The sequence below is a fragment of the Cyprinodon tularosa genome, unplaced genomic scaffold (genome assembly GCF_016077235.1).
Source record: "Cyprinodon tularosa strain WSP-4 unplaced genomic scaffold, ASM1607723v1 ctg433, whole genome shotgun sequence".
Taxonomy (NCBI): Eukaryota; Metazoa; Chordata; class Actinopteri; order Cyprinodontiformes; family Cyprinodontidae; genus Cyprinodon; species Cyprinodon tularosa.
The window spans coordinates 820,001-840,468 of record NW_024039156.1 but is presented as its reverse complement, the minus strand read 5'-3'; the positions used below and the strand labels follow the sequence as shown (position 1 = coordinate 840,468).

Here is a 20,468-nt window from a genome sequence, read left to right as displayed (position 1 = left end):
TTTGCTGCTCGACGCGCCGCGTCAACCAATCAGAGAAGCTGATCTGGGAGCTGGCTGGGAGAGAGACACAGCGCTGATGACACAGACTGCTCTGATCACTTCTCTTAAACAGTTTATTAAAGCATAATTAACTTAAAATATATACATCTGCCGGCAGAATATGTTCGCTTTTATTATTCTGGTGCCTGCAGATCGGATTATTTAGATGAAAAACACCTACCAGCCACAGCGGTAAACCGCGAGGAGGCGACCCGGCCAGAGGCTGCTGATGAATGGATTCCTTCTGTCGGCGCACCGCTGGTATGTGGGGGTCTGAGCGGCTCCGACAGAAATAATATTGGGAGGCAGGATTGTAATCTGGATGAACTGACTCCACTGATGAAGTTTTCAGGTGGATTTTCTCACTTAAAAACATATTAAAACTACTTTATTCCCACTGATCACAGCAAATATAGCTGCAAGGCAGAGAAAGGATAGTGAAGCTCCGCCCAACGAGCGTCAGACACACTTTTGGACCGCGCAGCGAGAGCAGCAAAGCTGCTTCAGACGCGCGTCAGAATTCACTGGTACAAGCAGCAAAAATGAAGCAGCAGACGCGATTTTGCTGATTTTGCTGCCCCCAGTGTGAACGCAGCATTAGTAATGAAGCTGGTCCTAATGTTAAGGCTCCTCTAAATGCAGCCCTCTTTTCCAGACTTGAATATGTGACTGATGTTTGCTTTGTGGCCCGCTCTGGTTTAAGATTGAGTGAAATGGGTGAAACTGGTGGCAAAAACTGTGATTAACTTTTTATAAGAAATCTAACTTTACACCATCTCAGTTTGGCTAACGACTTCTGTGCTAACTATGGTAATGCTTTCTGTGATTAGCCTAGCTAGCCGTTTCCATGTGAATCTGTTGAAGTTTTTGTGTTAAACTTGTTAGGTTAGCTAGGCTAATTGTAATGTGCTAAAGGAGGATAATGATTTGCTTGTTAAATTAGGGTATTTATTTCTTTGCTGAGCTAGACTAGTGAATTTTTAGAAGTTACAAAACCAGTACCATTAAAGGAAAAGTCAAGTCACTATGAATAATCAAAGGATCATTATCTATACCTAAAACTAATACGTTCGCTGTGATTTAATTAATTTAGCGTTAATCAGTCAAAAACATTAAAAAAATTATTTTCAACACAAAGACTGATTCCAGGAGTGGCCATTTTTACCAAGATATAGTAACACCTCACTCCTGTCATCTTCCGGCAGTGACGTCACGGTGCGGTAAGCCTAGCGCCATTCTCCCCGCTTTACAAGCTAAATCAATGGGAACTACTAGACACATCTGCAATCAACAACAATTATTGAAGATTTCCAGAGGACTTCACCATTGAAATTCACCAGAGCTATAGTGAAACTGACAATGCCCATGTGCATGGCAGCTGGATGCTAGAATACATCGCGTAAAAGTGAATAAAAAATCTCCCCTTTCCGATTCATGATCCACCACGGGTTTGTCGTTGGATTGCCAACTTGATGAGGGAACTTCTGGCCAAAGAAAAGACACGTAATATGTAGCCAACATTTGGAAGAAGAATGTTTTCAAGATGACTTGGATAATAGCGCGTTGTGACAAACACCAGATACAGCACTGGGACTTGATCAACAGCCGATACCGCACCGTGACGTCACAAACCAGTAGGTGGCAGTAGTGTTCTTTGACAAACATGGATGCCTCCAGTAAAGCACATTCAGATTAAAATTACTCTTAATTAAAAACACTGATCATTTATTGAACAGTTTGTAATTCTTTCATATTTAAAGTACTTTCGTAAGTTCAAATATTAATATATGACCAGACTTTTCCTTTAATTGACTGTGTTGAAAGGTTTGGCTGACCATTTTGGTGGTAAGCTGGTTCTCTCGGAGGCTTCAGTACGTATTTATCCACTCATTCACCTTACCGTTAATAGTTGGTTATCCTCTAAGAAAATGCTCCGTCAAAACACAGCCTCAAATTTAAACCATAAATTGAACTATAGAAGTTAGTTAATTTATGATGCCATACTTCGTTTCTCAACATGTACACTGTTGTAAAAGTTTTAGATATAAACAGTGTAATAGAGTGATGTAAAATATGTATATTTTACTTTTTGTTGTTTGTAAAGAGAAACTTTCATCATGCATTCCTAAAAATCATCAATACAAATAACAGATCCAAGGTGTATTTCTATAAAGGGGGTGTATTAATATATTAAATGTACATTTGCTCCTACTGTCTACAATCAGTTATATTATTTTTTATACATAGCTGTTAGGCTAGGCTCATGCTTTTGTAGTAACATCTTTGAAGTCTTTATTATAAGCAATATTACTATAATGTTAAACTTCATCTGTTTACAATTGTTGAAATAACGATTTCACATCAGTTTCTTTATCTGTTTATAGATGTTAACCTAAGTCAACCTTGCTTGTATCCAACGTTACTTAGATTATTTCTATACATAGCTGGTAATTTGTTACGTTTCTCTTTGTTGGTCTTTAAGGTTACATTTATAAATGCTAAGATTGATTAGCATTTAATCGGTCTGCACATGTGAAATTAAATCCATTACTGATATTTCAATGTTGTTTTTTTTGCAGTATAATAAAGCCAAAGTGTTGTTCTGTGATGGGTGGAAATATTTCCTGAAGCCTAGCTGTGGAAATTAAATTTATACCGTAATACTGTTCTTTCAGTACATTACACCTCCCTGTTTAAATGATATTTACAATGTATGATTGAACATACTGTATAGAATGAAACATCTTTTGAACCTGATCACTGCCAGTATCTCGAGTTCACATCTGTTCTCAGTTTGAGGAAGCAGTGCCTGTTTTATACCTCTGTGGGCGTTCTCCAACGTTTTCCTCACGTCGTCTAATTATTTTTAGCTTTGGAATTTCTCAGATCTGCAGTTTCAGCTCGACCTGTTCCTATTTATGCTGAAGGTTTCACTTTAAAGGAGGAAGTCTCTGAAATAGTGATTCCACTCAAGGGTCAAAGAAACAACCCCATCTTTGTCCTTTCAATAAACTGCAAAGAAAAAGAAACTGAACCAATTGCAACTGAATTCTGGTTCTGGTCCAAATAAAAACAAAGATCTGGATTTGAAAGTGAGCAGCTTTAATTCACAGCTTATGAACATTGTGATTCTTCCTATTTCAGAGCAGGTTGCAGTTCTCAGTGGTATAAAGATGGATGTTTAAACAGAATATCCAAACCGCAGCATCTAGGAAACATCTTTAATGAAAACCGAACGCTCACTGTTCTTTTGCAGGTTCTGCCCTCAACAGGAGCGTCTGTCTTTAATGAAACTTCTGTGGGTTGAATATAAAACAGTTCAGATGAACGTTTAATAAAAACCTGTGCAGAGCTTCTGATGGTTCTGGGCCATAAAAGTTAATTCTGCTTCTCTTTTTTGTGGTTCTGGAGCCTTGAGGGTCTTTAAAAAAGGGGTTAAAGCATATTTGAACTCAAACTGAGACCATTTTTTCTCTCTAAATTCGCAATCACCTTAAACTTCCTTATAAAAACATAAAAACAAAGGGTCCTGATAAAACCTGGCTGCTGGACCTTCAGCTCAGGCATCTTGTCTTCTGCTGGTCATCTAGAGGAATGATCTCTGTGTCTCTACTGATGTTGCTGCAGCAGCTTCAGAATGGATGGAAACATAACCTGAGGAGCATCCATCCCCCAGATGAAATCCAGATGTTCCCAGTGCTCAATATGTTGATGGTAGACCAGGTTGGAGACCTGATGGGAGACAGAATTTTTTCATCATCTCTGCCGATAAGGAACCAACACAAGAAGATCGTTCAAAACCAGAGGACAGCCTGAAGAAGGAAACAGCCTTTCAACCAATTAAGGTAGACAGACACCAGAGATGTTTACAGTGAGGAGGAACTTCTGTCTGTTATTCTGAAGGTCCAGCTGAAGACTTCACATAGGACCAACCTGAGTGAGAAGAACAGCCATGTCTTTCGGGTCCGCCAAAGTATCATGTCCCCCAGAAAATAGGGCAGTAGGAACCTTCATGTCTTGGACACGAAACTCTGGGGGAGTTGACTGAAGAGGAAACATGTGGAAAGAGACAAAATTAGAGAATAAAGGAAGTACAATCATCTGTCGTCATACTTCAAACATTAACTTCAACAGATAATAGATTGAGCTCAGATTGACTGATTTAACCTGGATTAGGTTAGACACTGGTGCCACTTAGGGATTAAACAATCCGGTTAGTCGCGTTTGATTATTGAATTGAAAGTAAACCAATTTTGTTTTTTAAATAATAAATTAGGCAATTTGCTGCAAGACTAACCACCTGAGAGCAGTAATTTAGCCAAAACTGCACAAAAGAATGACTTTGAAATTAGGATGAGAAAATGTCTTTGTCTGTAAATAAACTCTGTTCAGTCTTCCTCAAGGAGCATTTCTGACCTTCATCTGGTTCAAATTCTGTAAAATAATTCTGTAAATCAAGAATGTAATGAACAAAAAGAAAAAGGTTAAAAATCTTAAATTAAAAAAAACTTTTATAATTTTAAATTATAAAAGTTTTTTGTAGATTAATCGATTGATAGAATAATCAGGTAGCAGCAGCTCCACACCTGGACTATATTAATAACTGACGTTTCTACAGGTGCTGGTCATAAAATTAGAATATCATGAAAAAGTAGATTGATTTCAGTAATTCCATTTAAAAAGTGAAACTTGTATATTATATTCATACATTACATACAGACTCATATATTTCAGATGTTTATTTTGTTTAATTTTGATGATTACAAATGACAACAAATGAAAATCTCAAATTCATCATATCAGAAAATTAGAATATTACTGAAGACCAATAAAAACAAAGGATTTATAGAAATGTTGGCCAACTGAAAAGTATGAACATGAAAAGTATGAGCATGTACAGCACTCAGTATTTAGTTGGGCCTCCTTTGGCCTGTATTACTGCAGCAATGCGGCGTGGCATGGAGTCGATCAGTCTGTGGCACTGCTCAGGTGTTATGATAGCCCAGGTTGCTCTAATAGTGAATTTTAGCTCTTCTGAATTGTTGGGTCTGGTGTATTGCATCTTCTTCTTCACAATACCCCATAGATTTTCTATGGGGTTAAGGTCAGGAGAGTTTGCTGGCCAATTAAGAACAGGGATACCATGGTCCTTCAACCAGGTACTGGTAGCTTTGGCACTGTGTGCAGGTGCCAAGTCCTGTTGGAAAATGAAATCTGCATCTCCAAAAAGTTGGTCAGCTGCAGGAAGCATGAAGTGCTCTAAAACTTCCTGGTATGTGGCTGCGTTGACCCTGGACCTCAGAAAACACAATGGACCAACACCAGCAGATGACATGGCACCCCAAACCATCACTGACTGTGGAAACTTTACACTGGACTTCAAGCAACGTGGATGAAGTGCCTCTCTTCTTTTCCTCCAGACTCTGGGACCTTGATTTCCAAAGGAAATGCAAAATTTACTTTCATCAGAGAACATGACTTTGGACCACTCACCAGCAGTCCAGTCCTGTTTCTCTTTAGCCCAGGCAAGACGCTTCTGACGCTGTCTGTGGTTCAAGAGTGGCTTGACACAAGGAATGCGACAGCAGAAACCCATGTCTTTCATACGTCTGTGTGTGGTGGTTCTTGAAGCACTCACTCCAGCTGCAGTCCACTCTTTGTGAATCTCCCCCACATTTTTGAATGGGTTTTGTTTCACAATCCTCTCCAGGGTGCGGTTATCTCTCTTGCTTGTACACTTTTTTCGACCACATCTTTTCCTTCCCTTCGCCTCTCTATTAATGTGCTTGGACACTGAGCTCTGTGAACAGCCAGCCTCTTTAGCGATGACCTTTTGTGTCTTGCCCTCCTTGTGCAAGGTGTCGATGGTCGTCTTTTGGACAACTGTCAAGTCAGCAGTCTTCCCCATGATTGTGTAGCCTATAGAACTAGACTGAAAGACCATTTAAAGGCTTTTGCAGGTGGTTTGAGTTAATTAGCTGATTAGAGTGTGGCACCAGGGGCCATCAATTTTGAACCTTTTCACAATATTCTAATTTTCTGATATGATGAATTTGAGATTTTCATTTGTTGTCATTTGTAATCATCAAAATTAAACAAAATAAACATCTGAAATATATGAGTTTGTATGTAATGTATGAATATAATATACAAGTTTCACTTTTTAAATGGAATTACTGAAATCAATCTACTTTTTCATGATATTCTAATTTTATGACCAGCACCTGTATGTTCTGACGTGCTCAGTGGCATCAGGGTTTATACATGAATGAGTAACTCTTATTTAATGCTTTTTAATTCTCTTTTAATGCTCTTAGAAATAATCTTAATGCCATCAACAAGTACCCATGACTTATATATACACACACATATATATATAAAAAAAAAAACTGTTTTCTCACCCCTCGTGGGGTGGTATGTGTCATCCTCAAGCTGGGGTCCTCTACCAGAGGCCTGGGAGTTTGAGGGTTCTGCGCAGTATCTTAGCTGTTCCCAGGACTGCGCTCTTCTGGACAGAGACCTCTGATGTTTTACCTGGGATCTGCTGCAGCCACTCTCCCAGTTAGGGGGTCACAGCCCCCGGTGCTCCAATTACCACTGGCACCACTGCTGCTCTTACTTTCCACATCTTTTCTAGCTCCTCTTTCAGCCCTTGGTATTTCTCAAGCTTCTCGTGTTCTTTTTTCTTGATGTTGCTGTCGCTTGGGATTGCCACATCTATCACTACTGCCTTCTTCTGCTGTTTGTCGATCAACGCGATGTCTGGTTGGTTAGCCATCACCTGTTTGTCAGTCTGGATCTTGAAGTCCCATAGGATCTTAGCTCGGTCATTCTCAACTACCTTAGGAGGTGTCTTCCATTTTGACCTTGGGACTTCCAGCCCATACTCATGGCAGATGTTCCTGTACACTATGACAGCTACCTGGTTGTGGCGTTCCATGTGTGCAATTCCTGCCTGCATTTTACACCCTGCTGTTATGTGCTGTATTGTTTCAGAGGCATCTTTGCACAGTCTGCATCGGGGGTCCTGCCTGGTGTGGTAGACCCCGGCCTCTATTGATCTTGTACTGAGTGCCTGTTCTTGTGCTGCCATGATTAGTGCCTCTGTGCTGTCCTTCAGTCCAGCCTTTTCCAGCCACTGGTAGGATTTTTAGATATCAGCCACTTCTTCTATTTGTCTGTGGTACACGCCGTGCAGCGGCTTGTCCCTCCATGATGGTTCTCCTTCATCTTGTCCTCACTTTCGGTTTTCTCCTGCCTGAGGTATTCGCAAAGTCATTTGTCTTTGGGGGCCATCTTCCTGATGTACTCCTGGATCTTAGTTGTTTCATCCTGGACAGTGGTCTTAACACTCACTAGCCCTCGGCCTCCCTCGCTACGCTTGGTATACAGTCTCGGGGTGCTGGATTTGGGGTGAAACCTGCCATGCATTGTGAGGAGCTTTCTTGTCTTGACGTCAGTGGCCTCTATCTCCTCCTTTGGCCAGTTTATTATACCAGCGGGGTATCTGATGACTGGCAGGGCATATGTGTTGAATGCTTGGATCTTGTTTTTTCCATTCAGCTGACTTTTCGGGACCTGCCTTACTCTTTGTAGGTATTTAGCTGTGGCAGTCTTTCTTGCTATCTCCTCGTGGTTTCCGTTAGCCTGTGGCTCCCCAAGGTATTCGTAGCTGTCCTGAACATCTGTAATGTGGCCCTCTCGGTTCTGATCATCTTCCCTCTCTTTGAGACCATACAACCGCACTTGTCCAGTCCGAATGACATTCAAATGTCGTTGCTGTAGATCCTGGTAGTGTGGATCAGTGATCACACCTGGCATACAGCTTGATGTCATCCATGTAGAGGAGGTGACTGATGATTGTTCCGCTTCAGAATTGGTATCCATAGCCAGTCTTTGTGATGATCTGGCTGAGAGGGTTCAGGCCTATGCAGAACAGCAGTGGGGATAGTGCATCGCCTTGGTATATGCCGCACTTGATGGTGACTTGTGCAATTGGCTTTGCATTGGCTTCCAGACTTGTTTTCCACAGCTTCATTGAGTTCTTGATGAAGGCTAATAGAGTCCTGTTGATCTTGTACATTTCCAAGCATTCCAGTATCCATGTATGTGGCATTGAGTCATAGGCTTTTTTAGTCAATCCAGGCAGTGCACAGATTTGTCTGCCGGGTCATACAGTCTTGAGTGACTGCTCTATCCACTAGTAGCTGGTGCTTGGCTCCTCTGGTGTTACTGCCTATTCCCTTCTGGGAAGGGTGCATGTATTGAGCCATGTACCTACTCATCTTAGCCACTATGATGCCTGACAGGAGCTTCCATGTTGTACAGAGGCAAGTTATTGGCCGGTAGTTGGATGGGGTTGTTCCCTTCTGGGGATCCTTCATGACCAGGATTGTCCATCCTTGGGTTAACCATTCTGGATGAATCCCATCCATCAGCAGTTGGTTCATTTGTGCTGCAAGGCGTGCATGAAGTGCGGTTAGTTTTTTCAGCCAGTAGGTGTGGATCATGTCAGGGCCTGGTGCTGTCCAGCTCTTCAAACCTGCCGCTCTTCTTGGACATCTGCTGTTGTAACGGTTACTGGTTCTTGTTCTGGGAGATTGCTGTGATCTGTTCTTAGATCTTCTAGCCACTGAGCATTGGTGTTGTGGGATGCCTCCTTCTCCCATATGTTCCTCCAGTACTGTTCAGTCTCAGCCCTGGGTGGATCTGATCTTGAATTACCCTGCTACTGTGAGTACACTTTGGATGGGTTGGTGGAGAACATCTGGTTTATTCTCCTGGCTTCTGCTTCTCCCTTGTATCTCTTCAGGTGGGTGACCAGGGCATTAGTCTTTGTTTGGCAGTTTCAAGAGCCTCAGGAATTGACAGCTTGTTGTACTTAGGTAACCTCTTCCCTACACCTTTCTGCAGGTCTGAGAGCTTGCTAACCTCTCTTCGTGTTGTCTTGATCTTGGCTTCCAGCCTTCTCCTCCATGGGGGTTAGTGCTCTGCTTTGTGGCCTGTGGTGTTTATCTTATAGCCAAGCATCTCTAGGATCACTGTAGCTGTGGCGTAGATCAGCTCATTGGTCTCAGTTATGTCTTTAGTAGGGATAGTACGTAGCGCTGCATTTACATCTTCTAGAAGAAGATAACTTTAAACTAGTCTTAACTTTAGAGAAATACACTCTATACATTGTTAATATGGTAAATGACTATTCTAGTTCCAAATGTCTGGTTTTTGGTGCAATATCTACATTGGTGTATAGAGGCCCATTTCCAGCAACTATAACTCCAGTGTTCTAATGGTACAATGTGTTTGCTCATTGGTTCAGAAGGCTAATTGATGATTAGAAAGCCCTTGTGCAATCATGTTCACACATCTGAAAACAGTTTAGCTTGTTTTTAGCTTGTTACAGAAGCTGCAAAACTGACCTTCCTTTGAGCAGATTGAGTTTCTGGAGCATCACATTTGTGGGGTCAATTAAACGCTAAAATGGCCAGAAAAAGAGAACTTTCATCTGAAACTCTACAGTCTATTCTTGTTCTTAGGATAGAAGGCTATTCCATGTGAGAAATTGCTAAGAAATTGAAGATTTCCTACAACGGTTTGTACTACTCCCTTCAGAGGACAGCACAAACTGCGGTGCGGGTACTATTTAATGAAGATGCCAGTTGGGGACCTGTGAGGCGTCTGTTTCTCAAACTAGAGACTCTGATGTACTTCTCTTCTTGCTCAGTTGTGCAACGCGGCCTCCCACTTCTTTTTCTACTCTGGCTAGAGTTCAAGAAACGATTATTAAGTTCAATGTATCTAAATTAGTAGAATAAATGAAAAATAAGCATAGAAGCAGGCAGGAAGGAACCGTGTGCCAGACATCCTTTCAGACAACTCCATAAATACCTGAAGATTCCTCTAACATCCGCATCCAAGCAGAAAAATGTTCAAACATTGTTTCATTCAATGCTTTTATCTTCAGTCAGGACCAGAAAACGGTCCTTCTCTGTTCTGGGTTCTCCTCAGAAATGGCAGTTCAGATTTAACTAGAGCAACTAGAGAACAAAACCATTATGAAACGCTAACGCGAGTAGAGCAGAGCCAGGCTGAGTAGCGACAGTGGCGTTGTAGTGGCGATGTAGGAGTTTGCCCTGAAATCGAAGGATTGGCGGTTCAAGCCCTGGCTCCGACTTTCATTGTCGTTGTGTCCTTGGGCAAGACACTTCACCTGCATTGTCTACTGATGGTGGTCAGAGGGCCCGGTGGCGCCAGTGTACGGCAACCCCGCTTCTGTCAGTGAGCCCCAGGGCAGCTGTGTCTACAATGTAGCTTGCCACCATCAGTGTGTGAGTGTGTGCGTGAATGGTTGAAGGAATGTAGTGTAAAGCGCTTTGGTCAAGTTACCTGACTTGAAAAAAGGCGCTATATAAGTACATGCCATTTACCATTTACTAGTGCAAAGAGGCCATGAGAGCCCAGGAGGAAATTGACGGTCTCAAGAATGAACTATGACCTGGATCCAGCTGAACTCAGATGTTTCCCAGTCTTACTAGAGCCTGTTTCAAACTCACCTGGTTGTAGTGCCTCATGTTTCCTTCTGGTCCAAAGTCAAAGGCCATCAGTCTCCCTTTATGAACAGCCTGTAAACAGCAGGAAGAACTTTCCATCAGCTCTGGGTTCAGAGATGCCATCAGAGAAACATCAATCATATAAACTGCGAGCAACCGAGTTCATTACTAGGGCTGGGTAAAAAAATCGATTTAATCGATTTTGAATAGATTCCTTTACATTTTTGCAAAATCAATGTCTAGGGAATGAGATCGATTCATTTTATAGTGACCCACGTGACATTCACATTCAAATAAACAGGAAAGATGCACTCAAGATTGTTTCAGACAGCTGCAAATATAGCCAATAGGTTGACTGAAGACATTAACAAATGGGGGCTGACCAGCAAACACCCTGTAGTTGTTACAGAGAACGCTGCAAGTATGGTTTGTGCATTGAAGATAATGCAGCTCATGCATGTCTGCTGTGTCACATCTGCTTGCTAATGTGAGGCTTCACTTTTTCACTTTTCACAAACAAGTTTGCACTTTTTAGACAGTTTTGTTCACATCTCATGTTTAAACTGTCCGAGTTTAATGTGACAGGAAAAAACAAAATACATGAGTATTTTGAAACACAGTTGAACCACTTTCACTATTGTAAAAACAGATAGAATCCAAATTAATCGATTTAGAACTGTATGAATCAAAATCGAATCAATTCAGGACTTTGGCGAAAATACCCAGCCGTATTGATTACTGCTGCTCATCCATCTAATAGCTTAAAGCTACACAATGAGAGGAACAGGTACCTGCGCCCAATGGACCATGTTTTGGACAGACGTCCCAGCAGGGCAGTGAGTGGTGTAGACTGGAGTCCGAGTCTGAAACACATCAGGAAATCCTCCTCAGTACAAAAACCTGAACTTCAACCACAAACTGATCAGTTACACAAATAAAACCAGCCAAATTGACAGAGCTTCTGTTTTCTGACGGACAAAAAACTAAAGGTCTTCAAATGAAACTCTGTTGGTAGCAGGAGGACATGACTGAGCTCTGATCTTCTTTAGGAACCAGGGTCAGAGGTACGGACCATGTTAAGGTTTTTCTCATCAAAGCCGCAGAGGACGAAGAAGAGGTTTCCACACAGCTCGCTCAGTAACTTCTTTGCACACACATGTTCAGCCAACCATTTGATGTATTGGCTCTGTGGCAGGAAGTCCCGCTTTCCAAACAGGTCCTGCAGGGAGACGATGAACACAAAGAAAAGCAGGTTCATCAGTAGTACAAGAGGAAATCAGAATTATGGATAACTGACTAAAAATACAAATAACTGCCTGTTAACTCGTGTTCTTGGTCTTTTTAACAAGCAACGCCTCAGATTTTCCACGTTATAAAGAAACTGGCTGCTGCTACCGGTGATCTGAATGCTCTGTTTTGATGGCACCATGATTCTTACCCAGATCAGAAAATCTGGCAGGACAGAGAGTTTGGTCATAGGACTGCCGGTGAACGCCACGGTCGCTACAGGAGCCAATCCCAAGAATAGCCGAATCTTACTTGCCAGCTCAGGCAGCTTGGAGAACGCTATGAATGCTGGGAAATAGGACGGACATTAGCCTTTACAGGAAGTCAGTGTGTAGCAGACAGAAAGGCGGAGCAGGACTGGTACCAATGGTGGTTCCTTGGGAGTGTCCGATGTAAAAGATCTTTTCCTGTCCCGTCACCTTCAGAACATGGTTGATAACGGCAGGGAGATCCTTCAGAGCCATTTCATCATAGCTGCAGGAACACAGAGGGCGGTCACATTCAGACTGTTCCAGAACTATATGTGTCAGAATGACATTTTTAAGCACAAAATATAGGTATTATTCTATATATTTTCTAGAACAATGTGTTCTGTTGCCATGTGATCCAAATCCCAGAATCCCAGACTTACCTGATCTTAAAATGGTCATTTTTTATTTCATACAGTAGTAGCTCACGCTAATTACACAAAAAAATAATTTTAGAAAAATGATCCCGTTCTGCTGGCGTAGTACTAGTTTATGTGTTTATGTTCAATTTGTTAGCAAAAAAGCCTTATGGGTATATTTACAATAACAAAGAAGGTAAGATACTGTGCATGTGTTCAGGGGGTAGACAAGGAAGTAGCCTACTGCGGCTAAGCCTGTTAGCACCTCTAAGTGAAGTGTGAAATTAACAAAGAAAATTCCAAAATCCAGTATCAAAAAAGTTTAAACATTTGATTCTTTTTTGTAAAGACATAAAACGCGAAAACACGTTTTTAAATAATCTTTTCAGAATTCTGTTTTCTAGAGTAACCTCAATTCATTTAACGCAGTTTATTTTTATAGCACCAGTTCCAAACATGTCACATTAAGGCAATTTACAGAGACAATTCCACCAGATCACACTGCAGATTGGTTCAAAGTTAAGGAAAACCAGATGATTGCATCTACTCATTGACTCAAAGGTGATCCCTCACACTAAGCATGCTTGTAACGACAGTGGAGAGGAAAAACTCCCTTTTAATAGGAAGAAACCTCCAGCAGAACCAGGCTCAGTGTAAGCGGCCATCTGCTGAAGCCGACATACAAAAGGTGTCAGAGGATGAAAGAGAGCACATGCAGTTTTTCACAGTCAAAGAAACAGGACTAAACTGAAAAACAAGCGGAGCTTGAACATCTTTAAACAAAGGTGTTGATCCAGAATCATCAGACCAAATTTGATGCAGGACCGTGTGAACTGATCCAAAACCTGACCAAAGATGCTCCAGTATGATCCAGTAGAAAGTGTAGTTAGCTTAGCTCAGAATTTTCCTTCATTCTGAATAACTGGATGCTCTGAGGACTGATTAATAATGTTTAAATTTTTTCATCAAACACATGTTTAAACAACAGTGTGTCTCAGTTCTCACCTGAACCTCCAGTAGTCCTCAGAGTCTGGATTCAGAGTCTTATGTTTCCTGGACCAGGTGTTCCCTCTGCTGTTCCCGATCCATACATCGTAGCCGGCATCTGCCAACACATAGCCCAAACTGGAGTCGGGAGGGTTGGTGATCCAGTTACTGCCAGCAGCCAGTAGTCCGTGCTGCAGGAAGACAGCTGACCTCGGACCTGCAGGATGGACATAAAGAACCGGTTTGAGCCACGGGTGTTCGATCTCCCTAATCTTTATCAGCGTACTGGTGTAAGAAAAAACAACTACAAAAAACTGGAATAGAATTAGAAAACCACCTGCAGAGTGTCTGAGTCCATGAGGGATCCTGTTGACTGTCAGGATGTAGCCATCCTCTGTCACGACCTCATGCTCCTCTGCAGGGTAACCCCACCGCCGAATGATCTGTGTCTGAGTGGCAGACGGACAACAACTCAAAAACCTGCAGGAATTATCCCAACTCAGTGCCCCCCCTCCTGGTAGGTCATACATAAGATTTGTCTTGCTGCCCACAGACATCATGAGTGATGAAGTGTTTGGTGACCCTGATTTCACAGGACCCTTCCTTCCCGAAGGTCACCCAAGGTGTAAATGTAATTTAAATAACTGTGTTGATACTTTTAAAGTAGGTTAGCTAGTTTTATTAAAAAAAAGAAAAATATTGATTTAAATACTCCATCAGAAAAGATGATTTTATTTTTGTTAAAAACAGATTGGGGATTTTGTATTTCAACTAAATATCTTCCATCAGTTTCTGCTATGATTTCATTAAAACTCAGGAATCTGCTTCCTGCTTTGGACCAGAACCACCTGGAGATTTTGTCTACGACTTCCTGCAGAACACAGACCACCTGAAGGTAGGAAACCTGTAGCGTTCTCACAATGTTCATGTCGACCTCGGGGTCAAGCCTGTGGTGGGGTTCATTAGACCAGCGCTGATCACCGATGGTCCAACCGCCATGGATGAGAGTGAACAGGAACAACGCACACATCCACACGCACTTCATGATCTGAAACAGAATGACAGTGCTGCGTTCAAGGACCAGGACAAAAATCTGTTAAACTTCTAAACTTACTGTTTATAACAGTTCTGTCCTGTTTAACAAGGTTTATAATAGGCTCATTGTTGAACCTCTGGCGAGGAGGTTATGTTTTTAACAGAGTTTGTGTGTCTGTGTACAGAAATACTACAAAATGGACAGATTTTAATGAATCTTTTATCAGAGGTGTCCCTCATGACAAGGAACAATCCATTAAGTTTTGGTGATGATCTCGATTAAAATCTGGACACAGATTTTAAAAAAAGATTCTCTAACATTGCGAGATATATATATATATATACACACACACACACACAAGAGAAATACCGGCTCGGACGTCGCCCGGGTTAACAAGGTCCGCGTCAGTTTCTAGAGAACCTGGGCAACTTGATGACAAATAGGCTACTGGAACACGACATACATGGACTAGAGCAGAAAACTTGGAACGGATGAAATGCTACTATACAAGCAACCCCAGTGAGAAAGGTTACATGCAGAGATTATGGGATATGTGGATGCTTCAAAATCCATCATCGACACTGACAAAGAAACAACTCCTAACTCAGTGTTCTAACATCCGCAAACGGCAGCTCCTATCACAACTAGAAATTGATGAGGTACAACTGACATGCTGCGGGAAGGGGGAGTCAGGACAACAGGTCAATAGGAAGATATCATCATCATCCCAACACTCAGAGATTGGGTCCCAAGCCCTAATAACAACAACAACAAGCCCACTAAACGTAAGGGCGGCTGACCTACGACTGCAGATCATAACCAAACTCGACCCCTAGTACGACGACCAAGACTGCCAAGGCTAACTGAGAGAGTCCCCTCTGAAAGTCTTCTAGATGTAAATGCAGCACTACATACTATCCCTACTAAAGACATAACTGAGACCAATGAGCTGACCTACGCCACAGCTACAGTGATCCTAGAGATGCTTGGCCATAAGATAAACACCACAGGCCACAAAGCAGAGCCCCCATGGAGAAGAAGGCTGGAAGCCAAGATCAAGGCAACACGAAGAGAGGTTAGTCAACTCTCAGACCTGCAGAAAGGTGTAGGGAAGAGGTTACCTAAGTACAACAAGCTGTCGAGGCTCTAGAAACTGCCAAACAAAGACTAATGCCCTGGCCACCCGCCTAAAGAGATACAAGGGAGTAGCAGAAGCCAGGAGAATAAACCAGATGTTCTCCAACAACCCATCCAAAGTGTACTCACAGTAGCAGGTAATTCAAGATCAGATCCACCCAGGGCTGAGACTGAACAGTACTGGAGGAACATATGGGAGAAGGAGGCATCCCACAACACCAATGCTCAGTGGCTAGAAGATCTAAGAACAGATCACAGCAATCTCCCAGAACAAGAACCAGTAAACGTTACAACGGCAGGCGTCCAAGAAAGAGCGGCAGGTACCAGGCAGCACCAGGCCCTGACATGATCCACACCTACTGGCTGAAAAAACAAATCACACTTCATGCAGGCCTTGTAGCACAAATGAACTAACTGCTGATGGATGGGATTCATCCAGAAAGGTTAACCCAAGAACGGACAATTCTGATCATGAAGGATCCCCAGAAGGGAACGATCCCATCCAACTACCGGCCAATAACTTGCCTATGTACAACATGGAAGCTCCTGTCAGGCATCATAGTGGCTAAGATGAGTAGGCACATGGCTCAATACATGCACCCTTCCCAGAAGGGAATGGGCAGTAACACCAGAGGAGCCAAGCACCAGCTACTGGTGGATAGGGCACTCACTCGAGACTGTAAGACCCGGCAGACAAATCTGTGCACTGCCTGGATTGACTATAAGAAAGCCTATGACTCAATGCCACATACATGGATACTGGAATGCTTGGAAATGTACAAGATCAACAGGACTCTAATAGCCTTCATCAAGAACTCAATGAAGCTGTGGAAAACCAGTCTGTAAGCCAACACAAAGCCAATTGCACAAGTCACCATTAAAGTGCGGCCTATACCAGGGCGATGCACTATCCCCACTGCTGTTCTACATAGGCCTGAACCCTCTCAGCCAGATCATCACAAAGACTGGCTACAGATACCAATTCCGAAGCGGAACAATCATCAGTCATAGGGGTGTGCAAAATAATCGTGATGATGATGCATCGTGATTCTAATTTTCGTGATCTACTGAATCGATTCTTGATGCCAAGAATCGATTATTAATTTTAAAAAATGAATAAATAAAATTGCATGAATGGTTGGCGAACATCAGCCAAAAACAAGTGCAATACCACTTCCAGTCCAGTAGATGTTGCTGCAAATGTGTTGACGCACGCTGCCTTGTGTCACAAGCATTTTCGGCCGTGGGATACTATGCCGAGTCATTCAAAAACAAAACATGGAGGAGAAAATATGGCAATGCATCGCAATAATTCAAGTATCGTGATGCATAGTGATAGAATCGCATCGTGGCCTGTGAATCGTGATTCGAATCGAATCGTGACTTCTTTGGCAATACCCACCCCTAGTCACCTCCTCTACATGGATGACATCAAGCTGTATGCCAGGAGTGAGCGAGACATCGACTCACTGTTCCACACTACCAGGATCTACAGCAACGACATTGGAATGTCATTCGGACTGGACAAGTGCGGTCCATGGTCTCAAAGAGGGGGAAGATGATCAGAACCAAGGGGGTTGAACTACCAGAAGGCCACATTACAGATGTTCAGGACAGCTACGAATACCTTGGGGTGCCACAGGCTAACGGAAACCATGAGGAGATAGCAAGAAAGACCGCCACAGCTAAATACCTACAAAGAGTAAGGAAAGGTCCTGAAAAGACAGCTGAATGGGAAAAACAAGATCCAAGCCATCAACACATATGCCCTGCCAGTCATCAGATACCCCGCTGGTATAATAAACTGGCCAAAGGAGGAGATAGAGGCCACTGACGTCAAGACAAGAAAGCTCCTCACAATGCATGGCAGGTTTCACCCCAAATCCAGCACCCCGAGACTGTATACCAAGCGTAGCGAGGGAGGCCGAGGGTTAGTGAGTGTTAAGACCACTGTCCAGGATGAAACAACTAAGATCCAGGAGTACATCAGGAAGATGGCCCCCAAAGACAAATGACTTGGTGAATACCTCAGGCAGGAGAAAACCGAAAGTGAGGACAAGATGAAGGAGAACCATCATGGAGGGAAAAAGTGGTGCATGCCGTGTTTCACAGACAAATAGAGGAAGTGGCTGATATCTAAAAATCCTACCAGTGGCTGGAAAAGGCTGGACTGACGGACAGCACAGAGGCACTAATCATGGCAGCACAAGAACAGGCCCTCAGTACAAGATCAATAGAAGCCGGGGTCTACCACACCAAGAAGGACCCCCAGTGCAGACTGTGCAAAGATGCCTCTGAAACAATACAGCACATAATAGCAGGATATAAAATGCAGGCAGAAATTGCACACATGGAACGCCATAACCAGGTAGCTGTCATAGTGTACAGGAACATCTGCCATGAGTATGGGCTGGAAGTCCTAAGGTCAAAATGGAAGACACCTCCTAAGGTAGTTGAGAATGACCGAGCTAAGGTCCTATGGGACTTCAAGATCCAGACTGACAAACAGGTGATGGCTAACCAACCAGACATCGTGTTGATCAACAAACGGCAGAAGAAGGCAGTAGTGATAGATGTGGCAATCCCAAGCGACAGCAACATCAAGAAAAAAGAACACGAGAAGCTTGAGAAATACCAAGGGCTGAAAGAGGAGCTAGAAAAGATGTGGAAAGTAAGAGCAGCAGTGGTGCCAGTGGTAATTGGAGCACTGGGGGCTGTGACCCCCAAACTGGGAGAGTGGCTGCAGCAGATCCCAGGTAAAACATCAGAGGTCTCTGTCCAGAAGAGTGCAGTCCTGGGAACAGCTAAGATACTGCGCAGAACCCTCAAACTCCCAGGCCTCTGGTAGGGGATTCGAGCTTGAGGATAACACCTAACACCCCACGAGGGGTGAGAAAATAGTTATATTATATATATATATATATATATATATATATATGGGGTGGAACGGTTCACAAAATCCACGGTTCTGTTCGGTTCACGGTTTCGTGGTCACGGTTTTCTGTTTGGTTCGATATATGTTGATTGTTACCCTGAAATCCCATAAAAATTAATGAAATTAATGAAAAAAATCCCAAAAAATTAATGAATTGCAATTATTTTTAATGATCCGCGGAAACCATGGATCATGTTTTGCTGCTTTGAATTTAATCATCTCGCGCATGCCCTCTACGATCTCCAAGGAACTCAGAGCGGAGCGGACAGGAGCCACAGTGGAGGCTGTAGGCTTTGCTTTGTGCAGGCGGTCTGGAGCGCAGCGGGGCGGAGTGCTGACGGAGTATGTGGGATTTCGGGGTTAGCCTGACATGTTGGTCGTGTTGCTGTTAGCATAAACCAAACGTGTTGCACAATGCTTGCACACTGTTGCACTTTTATCCACAACTTTCTTTCCGCCGTCATCGTAGGTCACTCTAAATGCAAAGCGGTCCCATACAGCAGACCTATAAAGTGCTGCTGGCGTGTCTTCCAACTCCTGTTCTTTCCCACTCGCCATACCCACACAATTCTCCACAACGACTGATTTTTTTCTGCTACACCCGGCTACGCTGCTTCGCTTCTTCTTCTTCTTCTTCTTGTTTACTACTGGTGGTTGGCTTTGGTCGCAGTACCGCCACCTTCTGCTCTGGAGTATAATCGCTTCGCCTATGAGAAAAAGGAGCAGCGCATGAACAGAACGCAACACACGCGAACCGAACTGAGACAGTCGAACCGAACGGGTCGGACGGTTTTCATAAACCGTTCCATCCCTTTATACATATATATATACATATATATATATATATATATATATATATATATATATATATATATATACACACACATACATACATACATACATACATATATATACACACACACACACACACACACACACACACACACACACACACACACACACACACACACACACACACACACACACACACATATATATATACATATATACACATATATTAGGGCTGCAACAACGAATCGATAAAATCGATAAAAATCGACTTTTAAAAGCGTTGGCAACGAATTTCATCATCGATTAGTTGTGTCGCGCGATTATTGCGTCATCCGCCGCGCCGTCATCACTGCCTCTTGACTGAAAGAGGAAGAAAAAAAAAAAAAAGGCAGAGCGAGTCAGCACCGCAGGTGCAGTGTTGCCAACTCAGCGACTTTTCAGACCCCTCCAGCGACTATTTTTTTAAAAAGCGTTCTAGCGACAAATCTGGTGACTTTTTACGGTGTCACTGGCGGCTTTTGGAGACTCTTACGTGAAAGCATGTATCGTTCCTACTCTGCCGTGGGGCGCCTCCCCCACCCCAACCGCGTTTTCCCGCAGGAGTCCCTCTCAGCGCTGCAGTCAGCCTCAGCGTCCAGACTGCAAATGAAGCGCGCATGCACCGGGATTGATGGCGCAAATTGATCACAATAATTAAAATAGCCTGCGCTTTGTAAAGCGAAAAAAGTGATAACATGCAACTTTTTTCAAAAGAAATGAACATGGCACGGAAGCACCATGTTTGTTTGGTTTTAAAGTGGGGAAACGTAACGTTAGTTTCTCAGGTAGCTCATCTGATGCTTTCCTTACCGTGTTAGTAGGTTACAGACAGGGATAAGGTTGGCTACTTATTTTACCTTTAATTTCATTTGAATTAGCTTAAGCAGCGTTTATATTTTCTTTATAAATAAATTAACTTGCAAATTATGAGGGCAAGGCTTTTAAAGTTTAAATCTTCTGGCAAAGTTAAAGTAAAGAAGATCCTGCAATTTATGGAAGTAAAGCAGAATAAAATCCAGCAAGATCAGTAATATCTCAATTAATTATCTGCCACATTCCCAT

At 42.8% G+C, this 20,468-nt stretch overlaps 1 protein-coding gene across 1 annotated transcript in view; it reads right to left on the bottom strand.

Moving 5' to 3' along the window:
• Positions 1-3,258: 3,258 nt before the first annotated feature.
• The window catches only part of lipf (lipase, gastric), a 22,786-nt gene continuing 5,576 nt past the window's right edge, over positions 3,259-20,468 (bottom strand). The window contains exons 2-11 of the mRNA XM_038299746.1: positions 14,387-14,515; positions 13,805-13,916; positions 13,486-13,684; positions 12,238-12,347; positions 12,025-12,161; positions 11,659-11,805; positions 11,378-11,449; positions 10,590-10,658; positions 3,973-4,083; positions 3,259-3,771 (exon numbers count right to left, since the gene is read on the bottom strand). Of these exons, the coding sequence (XP_038155674.1) occupies positions 3,649-3,771; positions 3,973-4,083; positions 10,590-10,658; positions 11,378-11,449; positions 11,659-11,805; positions 12,025-12,161; positions 12,238-12,347; positions 13,486-13,684; positions 13,805-13,916; positions 14,387-14,512 (1,206 nt within the window). The 5' untranslated portion in view covers positions 14,513-14,515 and the 3' untranslated portion in view covers positions 3,259-3,648. The remainder of the gene's footprint in view (positions 3,772-3,972; positions 4,084-10,589; positions 10,659-11,377; positions 11,450-11,658; positions 11,806-12,024; positions 12,162-12,237; positions 12,348-13,485; positions 13,685-13,804; positions 13,917-14,386; positions 14,516-20,468) is intronic.